At 49.2% G+C, this 12,131-nt stretch overlaps 4 protein-coding genes across 4 annotated transcripts; all 4 read left to right on the forward strand.

The window, feature by feature from the left end:
* Positions 1-257: 257 nt before the first annotated feature.
* On the forward strand, positions 258-1,220 carry COCCADRAFT_42621 (uncharacterized protein; the record flags this gene model as incomplete). The annotated part of the gene is made up of 1 exon (XM_007718829.1): positions 258-1,220. A coding segment is annotated over one exon (963 nt), but the record flags the coding sequence as incomplete, so codon positions are not given.
* A 2,723-nt stretch (positions 1,221-3,943) lies between these two features.
* On the forward strand, positions 3,944-7,891 carry COCCADRAFT_108534 (uncharacterized protein; the record flags this gene model as incomplete). The annotated part of the gene is made up of 11 exons (XM_007718830.1): positions 3,944-4,387; positions 4,437-4,655; positions 4,708-4,804; positions 4,856-4,948; positions 4,996-5,029; positions 5,075-5,173; positions 5,223-5,547; positions 5,599-5,944; positions 6,005-6,221; positions 6,803-7,183; positions 7,267-7,891. 11 exons carry the CDS (start codon positions 3,944-3,946, stop codon positions 7,889-7,891), a joined length of 2,880 nt encoding a protein of 959 aa, XP_007717020.1.
* Positions 7,892-8,271: 380 nt separating this feature from the next.
* On the forward strand, positions 8,272-9,291 carry COCCADRAFT_8992 (uncharacterized protein; the record flags this gene model as incomplete). The annotated part of the gene is made up of 1 exon (XM_007718831.1): positions 8,272-9,291. The coding sequence occupies one exon, from the start codon at positions 8,272-8,274 to the stop codon at positions 9,289-9,291; it is 1,020 nt and encodes a 339-aa protein (XP_007717021.1).
* A 993-nt stretch (positions 9,292-10,284) lies between these two features.
* COCCADRAFT_108531 (uncharacterized protein) lies at positions 10,285-11,004 on the forward strand (the record flags this gene model as incomplete). Its single annotated transcript, XM_007718832.1, has 3 exons — positions 10,285-10,583; positions 10,638-10,724; positions 10,779-11,004. 3 exons carry the CDS (start codon positions 10,285-10,287, stop codon positions 11,002-11,004), a joined length of 612 nt encoding a protein of 203 aa, XP_007717022.1.
* Positions 11,005-12,131: the final 1,127 nt, after the last annotated feature.

Here is a 12,131-nt window from a genome sequence, read left to right on the forward strand (position 1 = left end):
TAGCACATAGCTTTCAATATTGTAAGGATTAGCGCCGTGCCAAGTCGGCATTTTTCCAGAGTCAGCCTTGCGAAAGCCCCCTAATAGTACAGCCCACTAAGTCCACAAGAGGCCACAGGCTGTAGTGCTGGCCACAAGGCTGAGGCTGAGCAACAGCAACTGTTGATACCTCTGTTCCTGCTGTCCGACGATGATCAATTCTCTTCCTACATACATTGACTGCTAAAAGGCTCCTTTCCCCTACGCATGCGTCCTGAATGTCACGTCAATTATGCCGCGAAGACTACACTGTGGGATGGGTGTGCGCCATCCCGGTCGAGCTGGCTGCGGCGCTAGAGATGCTCGACGAAGAACACGCAGCCCTCGACCAAGATCCTCACGATGAGAACATATACTCCCTTGGCTCGGTGGCCGGACATAACGTCGTGATCGTGTGTCTGCCAGTCGGGCGCATCGGGAACAATCCTGCGGCCGCTGTGGCGACGCAAATGAAGGCTGCCTTCAAAGGTATACGCTTTGGTCTCATGGTGGGCATTGGCGGAGGCATGCCAAGCGCAGAAGCAGACATCCGCCTAGGGGATGTGGTAGTGAGTAAACCAGGCAAAACATTTGGCGGCGTTGTACAGTACGACTCTGGCAAAGCTACTCCAAATGGGTTTGAGAGGACAGGGTCGCTCAACTCACCACCGCACATCCTGCTTGCTGCACTAGGCAGCGTGCAAGCGAATAAGATCCGGGGACGAAGCAAGGTTGCTGAGTACACCGCTAAGCTTAACCATGTGCCCGAGTTTCAGCGCGAAAAGGCCGGGGCTGATATCCTCTTCAAGGCGACGTACGATCACGAAGGCGGGCCTACGTGCGACAATTGTAAGAAAGAGAGACAAGAGGTGCGGAAGGCGCGTAACAGCGACGACGAGGTAGTAATACACTATGGGACGATCGCATCAGGCAACCAGGTTATGAAGAATGCAGTGGAAAGAGACTCAGTCAGCGCAAAGCTTGGCGGCGTGCTTTGCTTTGAGATGGAAGCGGCAGGCCTAGTAAACAACTTCCCATGTCTAGTAATCCGAGGGATCTCCGATTATGCTGACTCGCATAAGAACGATCAGTGGCAGGCATGTGCGGCAGCAGCGGCGGCGGCATATGGGAAGGAAGTGCTATCAGTCATTCCGCCAGCGAACGTAGCAAGAGCGTGCACAGTGGAAGAGACAGTTCAAGACGCAAGTAAACGATTTTGCATCACTGCCTTGTCTCGTAAGACAGAGCAAATCGATTTATTCTTATGTGGACCAGATGGACGTGTTCATAACCTATGGTGGTTGCAGGACAGAGATTGGTCGAATCCGGGCCAGCTCGGCGGTGATTTTGCTCCCGGTGCCAAAATAACAGCAGTGTCAAAGGATGCAGAAAAGTTGGATATCTTTGCTTGCAACATCCATGGCAACATCTTTAATAAGCGGTGGTATGTCCCAGAATTTATCATTCCTTTATTCCAGTGGACCATATGGTCACCCTGGGAAAAGGTGTGGGAGGGATTTAATGGAGGTGCCGAAGTAGCCGTAATCTCACGTGGCAAAGACGTTCTGGATTTGTTTTCTTATTCAGAAGACGGGCATATTAGCGCACTGCAATGGACAAAAGGAAAAGGATGGTCAAAGGACACTTATGGGAAATCGCTACCCAAGGATGCTCACGGTTTTCCGGTTGGAGCACACATAACAGTCATTGCGAGAACTCAACAGAACATGGATCTCTTTGTTTGTGACGCAGATGGCAACGTCAAAACGCTGGGATGGAACGGTGGCAATGGCTGGACTGACTGGCAGTTAATCGGTCGGCAATTTTCGAATAAGACCGAAATATCAGCTATCGTCCCAAATGTGAATACCATTGAAGTATTTGCTCGCAAGCCGAATGGGCAAGCATATACCACCAACTGGACAGTAAGCTCAGGTTGGAAGCGCGTCTGGGATCAGATACCGCTTCACGCAGGTATCAGGGCTGAATCTAAAGTCACTGTCATCAAGCTCTCGTCTGAGAATCTCCAACTCTTTGTCCATGGTTCTGATGGTTCCGTACATACGTGCTGGCGTTCTGGATTACCAGCCGAATGGTGCATCTCGCAACCAGTAGGAACGCAGAAATTTCTTGGATCGGTAGATGTAACGGCTGTGACTCGAACAGGTTCTAGAGCTGTCGATTTGTTCGTATCTAACAATGGGGATTCGGGGGTTACGCTATGGTGGACCAGAGGGAGCAAGTCGAATTGGCAGGAATGGCGCACCCTCCAATTACCACCCGTCTTTAATTGATAATTTGTTTTTTGAAGATGTATTTAGTTTCCCAATACATCGTTCCTTTGTCGTGAAAGACTCGGGAATGGCGAGACCCATCCAGGATTAGCCTCGCCCTATCTGTCTAGGTTGGAGTAGCCATTGGATGTTGGGAAGAGAGGTCATGACAGTGAAGCAGAGGACTGAAGAGATGACAGCACAAACGACGACTTTTGTGGCTTTTCTGCAGAGCATAGCTACAACACTTTAGGCTGCAACTAAGGAAGTACAAGACATGCACTTCGCCTTCTGCGCTTATTAGTTAACTTGACTATGTTGGTGACGACCAAAAGGACCATACTTCCTGCTTTAATGTGCGGTCATCTATTGTGATGCCGAGAACTTGATGTTCCCCATAGTCTTGTTTTACCGTCTTGTAGCTTGAGAAAGTGACCCTTGTTTCGTTGGATACTACGAGAATGTACTTTCTGTAGCTTCATCTCAAAGCCACGAGCAGGTCTTGAGGCTGCTGACAGACAAGTAGTTGTTTGAAATGCCCATGCTGATTCACCAATAGAGAACACCAGAAAGCATAAACAATCAATCTATTGTTTTCAGACATGAAAAAAGAGTCTAAGTGAATTGTTTCTTGAGATAAATAGACTTTAGTTGCTACTTGACTATGTGCATTTCAAGATGACATTATTGAGCTTCATGGTACATGCATCTCAAGTATGGATTGTTCCCCTAACTTGGCAGTGGATAATCCTCGCTCACCATATTCCGTTCATAGAATGAGAGTGTGAGAAAACATCTTGGAGAGCAATATAGTCTACTGACGGAGCGTCCAGATCACAGTATATGGCGTACAGCGGGCATGTTCATACTAGCAAGTAGCCAAGCGAGTAAGTAACTGAGCAATGTGGCTTGGGTTTGTGGTGCTTTTGTAAGGTTCGACTGTTGGTGATTCCTAGGAGTAGACCGAGCTTATTTTGGTAAGTAAAGTACAGACTTGGCGGTTCAGGAGACCCTTGCCAGATGCTACGTGCATATCGCGTAAGTAGCGGAAGCCGATTGCGCAAGCCAGTGTAACAAGAAGCGAGGTAGATATGGCAGCAGTATGGATGAGAAATACTCCTGGGATTACCCCACAATAATACTTACGTAGCAGCGCCAATCAAGCTCCGTTTAGCCTACACGTGCGTGGGGAGAAGCATACTTGCATTTAGCCCGCCCGTCATCGCTAACGTGTGCCTATAAGCTTGCGACTCGTAAATTCGACTTGCCCCTTTGAGTGTGTTGCAGCATTGCTGGAAAGGTGAAGACATGCGGGATGTCAATGACACGCTAGACCATTTGATAGGGTCATGGCGCATTCAACTAATCAGAGTCTCACATTGCAACATGTGCAATTGCGATCAACAGGCACCGGATTTCACGCTGGAAATACGTCATGTATGATTGGCCTTCTGCGGTGCCATGGTCTTGTTGAATGTACAACGTGAACGTGTGGAGCTTAGCGTATCGTCATACATGTCTATGAGGACTAAACCGTGCATACAAGCATGCACATATCGAAGACGTCAAAGGCCAACCACTGTTTATAAACGCTTTGATACCCGGTGTTCTTTCAAACCAGTCGGAGAAAACAAACTCCTCAAGTTCACAAGATGCTCTCGCTCCTACTTGCGGTCGTTCCGTTGGCTTCGCTCGTTTGTGCATCCTTCGACGGCAACTTGAACTACCACTCGCCTTCTCGTCGGCACAATGATCTTGGAATAGATGTACCCAAAGTCGCAAAGAGAACTCTTTCCAAACGCTCTGCTCCATGGGACCCGGCCCAGCTCAACTTCACACATGGTGTTGCCTCTGGAGATCCCTACCCTGACTCCGTCATCCTCTGGACCCGTATTGCACCCTCGCTCGAACATGACAGATCAAACGTTACTGTTTCTGGCTACGTAGCACTCTACAACCACGAGACAGAAAAGTACATCCAAGCTTCGCCAAATCCCATCTGCGTCGACTATCGTGTTGGTACAGACAGCGACCTCTCAACTGTTGTTGATGAAGGACAAGCATACACCACCTCCGACATCGACTACACTGTCAAGGTTATTCTCTTGCGCCACTCCAGTTAAGAAGGAAGCTAACTCCACAAAGGTTGAAGCCAAGAACTTGGAGCCATTCACCCAGTACTACTATCAATTCAGTGTCTGCGGCAGCTCCAACAAAAGTCCTCTAGGCAGAACCAAGACTAGCCCTGATCATGACGACGATGTTTCCAAAGTCGGTTTTGCAGTCTTTTCTTGCTCCAACTGGCAGAACGGATATTTCAATGCTTATGGAAATGCTGCAAGAAAGGACAATGTGGACTTCTTTGTAGGACTCACCGAACACTTCTCATGTAAACCTGGCTGATGCAAAATTCAAGGTTCATCTGGGCGATTATATATACGAGTCTACCAAAGGAAAGCTCGGTAAAGATCCTAGAGCAACGAATCCGCCACGCGAGATTGTCACACTATACGGTAAGTACCCATACTTTGCCAAGTATTGATCGTAACTAATACATTTAATAGACTACCGAACTAGAATTGGCCAGTACCGTACGGATGATGACTTGAAGCTTGCCCACCAGAACTTTGCATGGATCCCCACATGGGACGACCATGGTATGTCAAATTGCTCTGTGAACTGTAATCATCTGACAATTTTCAAGAAATTGCCAACAACGGATACCGTGATGGGTTTAGGTGAGAGACTTCCGTTTGCCTCAGAGTATTTACTAATACAGGTAGCAATATGAACAATACCGAAGAGAGCTTCTTGAAGTACGGAGGTATCAGCGTCGACTCCAGAAAAATGAACGCTGTTCGAGCATACTTTGAATGGATGCCGTAAGTCTCATAATATAATATCTTTTAATATAACCAACAAGGAAAATAGGATCCGCCAGGTCGATCTTGATGACAACCTCCGCATCTGGCGCAACTTCAAGATGGGCAAGCTCTTCGATCTCATCATCCTTGATACCCGCAACTATGATCGATCAATTACAACCCTGGATGAGAATGACGCGTATATAGAAACAATCAGAGATGACGCTAGTCGCTCACTCATGGGCAGCCGCCAGGAAAACTGGTTCTACAACCGGCTCTCCGAGTCACATGAACGAGGCGCTACTTGGAGGATTGTCGGTAACCAGATCATCTTTTCGCGCATGAACAATAGTGCGGTCTACAGCGACTGGCTGAATGCTGACCAGTGGGATGTAAGTATCGGATTTGCACGATGCCCAGGAAGCGCTGCTGACTTTGACGAGGGCTACACCGCAAACCGTAACCGTACTCTACACCATCTCTACAGTAACAAGATCCCAAACACTGCATTCTTGGCCGGCGATTCACACGCCAACTGGGTTTCTGATCTCGTTTGGCTGGACGAAACCCCATACGACCAGGCTACGGGAGAGGGTGCGATTGGAGTCGAGTTTGCTGGCACTGCTGTCTCCTCTAGCGGTTACGGCTCTGGTAGATCGATTGCGAATTCGACCGACCGCTCTGCAGCGCTCGTTCGTGACAACAGGGAGCTTCAGTGGACAGAGGGTTACTACCGAGGATACTATGAACTTTTCATCTCGCCTGAAGAGCTCAACGCGCAGTACTACGGTAAGTCGTGTTGTCAATCTCTGTTCGTCTTAATCATCACTCTTTGCTAATCCTTTGAAGGCTCTCCTTCAGTCGCTTCTCGCAACCCTTTCGACATTAGTCTCGCCAACTTCACTGTCAAGGCGGGCGCTAACCACCTGGCGAGGACTAATGGCTCGGTTGTGGCAGCGGGCGGATACGTTGAGAGCGGCGCGCTCCAGCGTGGGCCAACGACTCCAACGAATCTGACTCTGAACACTGTTACCGGCACGTGGAATATTACCGGTATCGAGCAGATGTTTATCAAATATTCTTGAAAAGTAGTTGTATCTGAAAACATGTTGATAGGCTGGCTGCAAGTACGACGCTCGACGTGGCTTACGCCCGTCAGCACCTTAACTTCGCGATAGATACTAAATATGACGAGCAACCAAGAAGAGACATTTTGTGTTCTTTCTAAATCTTGCATCCTCTTGAAGTCACTACGTAGAACCTGTCAAGCGCGTGGGCGCATGCAACTACGCGCGAATAGGTCAAGTCAGTCTCGAGGAGGCGTATTGACCCATTTCGCAGCTCATTGGATAGTAGCTGCCCCACAAATAAACCAATCGCTGTGGTGATGGTGATGGCTCCCTGAGTCGAGTGCGCGCAGCACTGTGAAGAGGCGCACACCCAGCGGCGAAATACAAGCTGAATGGCGCCGCCGCGAGCCCCGCCCTGGACTGAATCGCCATGACGCACTTCTGTCGGGTTCGGACTATTATAAAGTTAACCAGGACAGCGCCCTGGCAAATCGCATTCAGCTCACCTCAACCTCTCCGTCTCAGCCAAAAGTCCAGCAAACATGGCCGCCACAATGAAGGCCTGGCAGTATAACAGCACGAATGGTGGTATCGAGAAGAACCTTCAGATCAACGAATCCGCACCACTACCCTTCCTCCACGATGAACAGGTCCTCGTCCAAGTCCACGCAATGGCACTGAATCCCGTCGATTACAAAGTCACCGAAGGCCCTATGCCCCTTCGACTCGTGGGATCCAACATCACCCCGGGTGCTGATTTCTGCGGCACAGTGGCAAAAGTCGGCCGAAAAGTTGACGAGTTCCAAATCGGCGAATTCGTCTTTGGCGCAAAAGTCGGTGCGCTGACCAACGGAACCCTCGCTCAATATGTAGTCGTAGAACGAACTATGCTTGCTGTGCTACCAGAAGGTGTGAAAGTTGAGGAAGCGGCAGGCGTCGGCATCGTCGGGTTGACAGAGTAAGTTTGTGGTTTTGTTTTTGCTTATTTCTAAGGAAATGACGCAATGAGATACATATGGATTAACACGGACCCCCGTATAGATACCAGGCGCTCGTGCCAAATGTCAAGAGCGGCGACAAAGTCTTTATCAACGGCGGCTCAGGCGGAACCGGCGTCTTTGGCATTCAAATCGCTAAAGCGCTGGGCTGCCATGTTACCACTAGTTGCTCAACTCCCAACATTGAGTTTTGCCAGAGCCTTGGTGCAGACGAAGTTATAGACTACAAGACTACGGATATCGTTGAGGCGCTGTCTGCCAAAGGTCAGGTCTTTAGCACCGTGGTAGACAATGTCGGTGCGCCTGACAACCTGTACAAAGCGTCATCTGCTTTCCTCCTCCCCAAGGGCAAATTCGTGCAAGTCGGGATGCAACCTAGCCTTGGTGGTACGAAGACGTTGGTTAGCAATATGCTTCTGCCGGGTTTCCTGGGTGGCGGAAAGAGTTCCTTTCAGTTAATTATGGCTAAGCCGTCTGCGGAGCAATTGAGGCACATGAGCGAATGGCTTAAGAAGGGCTCGTTGAAGCCGATTGTGGATACAGTGTTTGAGTGGGAGGATGCACCCAAGGCTTTTGAGAAGCTGAAGACAGGAAGGGCGAAGGGAAAGATTGTGATTAGAGTCCCGCAAGATAAATCGAAGGACAAGGCAGCGGATGGATCTTCGTAGGGATGAACATGGTTGGTAGGATTTTCCGACTTTCTCTAATATTTTGGATTGATAAGTACTGTGGAAACTCACCACGCATTTTGAGGATCGTTCCTATGCGTTCACGATTTGCTCATCGATGATGTTTCCATCACTTGGTCTGGACCACAACAATCTTAAGCGGAGACATATAGATTATCGTCAAACTATACTAGCGTACAGCCACCAATATACGTATCGAGAAGGTCTGGTTGAAAAGCGTTTGAGGCGAGCATGGGGATGAAACCCATACAGCAACAACCCCTGATGGAAGCTTGGCAACGTCCTCGCATCCCGACAACATTACACTCAATCCCCCCAGACTCTCGTTTTTTTAAGCTTTTTCTTCGTTCCATGGCACAATGTCTTTGTTTTCTCGGCACTTAATTCTTATCGCGTCGTCGGCCTTTTTTCTTTTGTTCATCGCATTGTCGCTAGCGACGGCTATCCAGATTCGCGGTATATCGCCCCAGATCGTACAAATCAGCTCTGCGCAGGCTGCTAGGATTCCGGATGATGGAGATGTGGTGGCGGCCAAGGCGCTGCTGAATGGTACGGAGTTTGATCGTGGAGATGTGTTCAATGGGAGCAGCGTTATATCTGGATTGCCGCTTGCATCGACTCTCGTGACCATGACGTTGGAGTCCACGGACACTGCGGCAACACTCGTGTCCTCTACCCTGGATATGGCCATTCTATCTACTGCCGCAGTAAAAACGACCATTTCCACTGTCTTGACGAAAACGCTCGCTTCGACTACTTTGACCACGACAATCGTTGCCACTACCCTGGTGAAAACGCGCGTATCCACTACGACAACGAAAGAAACAGTACCCACCCTCATGACCGAAACACAAGAAGGTATAATCGGATTCACCCCAGAACCCCAAAGCAGCGGCAGCTGGGACGCCGAAGGAGTCCTAGGCCCTAAACTCACACCCAAACCCACACCATCACGGGCTCCAGCCCCCAAACCCGTCGCCCCTCCAGCCCCGCAAATCCCCATCCTCGCCCTCACATACGCCGGCTCCGGCGGCCCCAAACACTGCCGCGGCAAACTCCTCAAAAAGTCATACTTCCCGCCTCCGCTTGAAAAATGGAAAAACGGAACTTGCATCAATTTGCCGGGCGAAGCGCGCTGCGGCGTATTTTTTTCGAATAAAGGGGATAATTGCGAGGCGCAGCTTTTTAATGAGGGGGATTGCTTGAATACTACTAGCACGTATATCAATACTGTTGTTTTTATGCCGGAGGAAAGGGCCGTGGGTGCGCTTTGGAAGAGCATGTTTGTCCGGTGTGGGGTCGAGGTGCCGGAGGCTAAGATGTTGGATCCGAGTATCCTTGGGGGAGCGTTGAAGAAACCTGGTGGTGGTCATGGTTGAAAAAGGGATTTCGGGATTTCTAGGATTGTGTTTTCAAGAGTTTGGGGTATTGGATTCCAGAATTGCTCGTTGATGTGGGCGAGATGCGTGAAATGACGCTTTCAAGCGTATCGTGATTGCTGGATGGAACACAAGATGGCAAAGGGATGCTTGCTTTCCTACGTTCTTCCAGGATACGAGATGTTCATGCGGTACCCGGATAATAACGATAAAGAGGCCATATACAACAACAGGATTGCGGCTCTAACCAGCGGCCTGCACTGGGCTGGCAGATGTCTGTGGTTTCAGGGACCGAACCATGCTCCAATTTTCCAAGGAAGGGGCCGAAATTGAGTACCATGGGAGGAAAGATGGATGAATAATTGGAAAGAATGGGTTCGCGCAAGGTAGTCCATGTTCTCTATATTCGCCACTGGAGTTTCACCGAGGCTTAGGCTTGCCACACCTTTTTCGTGAAGCATACCTATTCTGGCCTTAATGAGCCACAATTACAGCGAATATCAGACTGCTTTTCTGGTCTAGGGCAAGGATCAACGTGGGTGTGCTCATGAGGTGGGGTCCGAAAGTGTAAAGAACATCAAGCCGCACCCGTAAATAGATACCGCAGCACGTCGCTACCACGCGCTTGAGCCGCCGTGGCTCTTCGGAAAATGAAAATTATTCTACTATCAGTGACGCGTATGCCTTGCCAATGTGCGGCCCGCAGCGTCAGGCTCTTTTTCCAACAGCACTGCCATTAAGGCCCCCTGCCGATCGCCCAAGTACGAGGTGAGCAGCACATTATGACGGTTGCCTGATTGAATTATAAGGACTTTAGTTCTCCGGCACCACCTGATGTAGTTCTTAACTCTTTTCTCTCAAAGAACAGGACTCAAAGTTTGTAAACGCCTAGAAACCAAATCGACTCTTCTCTCAGCCAGTCTATACACAAATCACCCGCGCGCTCCATACTTTCGACTATCCGGCCCAACGAATTTCTAAATCATTCACGACATGGCAGGCCCTATGTTGAACCTCACAATCTTTACAAAATCAAGCTACCACGCCCTCCGTGCCATCTCGCTCGCCACCTTCCCGCCTGGCTTCCTCATCCTGCTTCTCCAGGGCATCTTCTCCGAATGCGTCAATCCCGCCATTGGCATCCTCCCTTTATTCTTCTCCTCGGCTTACTCCGCATTGCTGCTTGCGAACGAGAAGAAGTGCGGATGCCAAGCTAGTGGGTTAACTGGGACGCCGATTCACCTGGTGTTTGACCTGCTACTTGGCGTCGCGCTGCTAGTGTGCCTGATCTTGTAAGAAACGGCTCCATTCAATTGAGCGGCTTTGACTGACTGTGTAATTTCCAGGGATTGGGTATTCCTCCCTGATGGGGGCGCTACCCGGGACATGGTCATGCTGGGCACTTATGGGACTAATTTTCTCATTTGCAACTTGTATGTCTTTTAGATAACCTTGAATACCGATTGAGGGAGACTGATATATTCTAGTTTGATACACCTTTACTTCGTCATGACGCAGATCCACGAAGCGCTCCAGCCGGGTACCTATTATCCTACTTCATGCCCGCAGTGTCAGGGTAGATCTTTTTCGGTCGGGAAGTACAAACTTAACGCGGAGTTACTTAGTGGCTATGCACCTCTACTGGATGGAGAGGGCAGGCCCAACAACAGTGCAGGAGAAGCGGTAGTGAGTGAGGGCGAGTCTGCAGTATAAACAAATGTGCTTAATCGGCTGAGTGGCCTTGATCAAAAGAAAGACGGCTATGGTAATAAGCACAAGTGGCTATATATCAAGTACATACGAATTGGTGATTCAAAATCTAAACCATCTTCACAGCATGGGTTGAAGGCTTTGAGGTTCCCTCAGTATGGGTACTAGTCATTTTACGGATGTTGTTTGAGTTGGAAGTTCTCTTAGTTATGTTCTTGGAGATTCAGGTATCTGTAGGTCCGAGATTTCTGTTGCCAACAATATTAAGCAATCTGCTAACGGTTACAGGCCGAACTGCTTAGTCTGCATGCTCCCTCTGATTGGATGTCTCGATACCATGTCGGCTTGTAAAAATTGTTAAGAATTGGGGTGGCACTGCTCGCTCGAAGAGTACGTAGGCGAGGTAGCAAAATATCCCGTGACCAATTTTCTTACGTCTCTTTTACGGAACATCGGTAAACACTTTGCACTTACCGCAAGCGGTGTCACGATGCCCAGCCCGGATAGCCAGCCGCGGGCCGCGGGATCTCCTGATTAAGCAGTTGCTAGCCAAAATTAATTTTCCACGTCAACAGGACGGTTTGCCCCTCATTCCTTCACTTACACACAGCCACCCGTACACAAAGGAGGAAACACGCAGAAAATAATCATCACTAATTTCAGAAATGCTTTTACGACCACCATGCACGAGACCGCGCCACAATCATCAACTAGCCAGAGGGGGACGAGTAACCTGAGTCCACAAAGCAGCCAAGCTTGTTCACCACGTCGTGACATGCACTCCTGTAAGAACTACATCTTACGTCCAATCTAGTCCAAACGATACATTTCGCTTGCAGCGTCTCGATCGCTCCGTTTACATGCAGAGTCCTTTTCTACCGCTTGGTGTGGCAATTTGAAGATACCTGATTGGACAATACACGTGCATACCGTTTACACATGCTTCAAGGTGGTCAGACGAAGGTAGCGGGAAAACTACTTTTTCCCACCAACATGAACTTTAAGTAACGGCAACGGGATTGATAAACTAGCCACGCCAGTCTCAACCACCTACCCTCTTGGTTTACTCGCAATGGAACGTATCGCATATCTAGCAATATTTACAAATGGAGTCGGTGCCTGCATGCGAA

The sequence above is a fragment of the Bipolaris zeicola genome, assembly GCF_000523435.1.
Source record: "Bipolaris zeicola 26-R-13 unplaced genomic scaffold scaffold_258, whole genome shotgun sequence".
NCBI classification, from domain to species: Eukaryota; Fungi; Ascomycota; class Dothideomycetes; order Pleosporales; family Pleosporaceae; genus Bipolaris; species Bipolaris zeicola.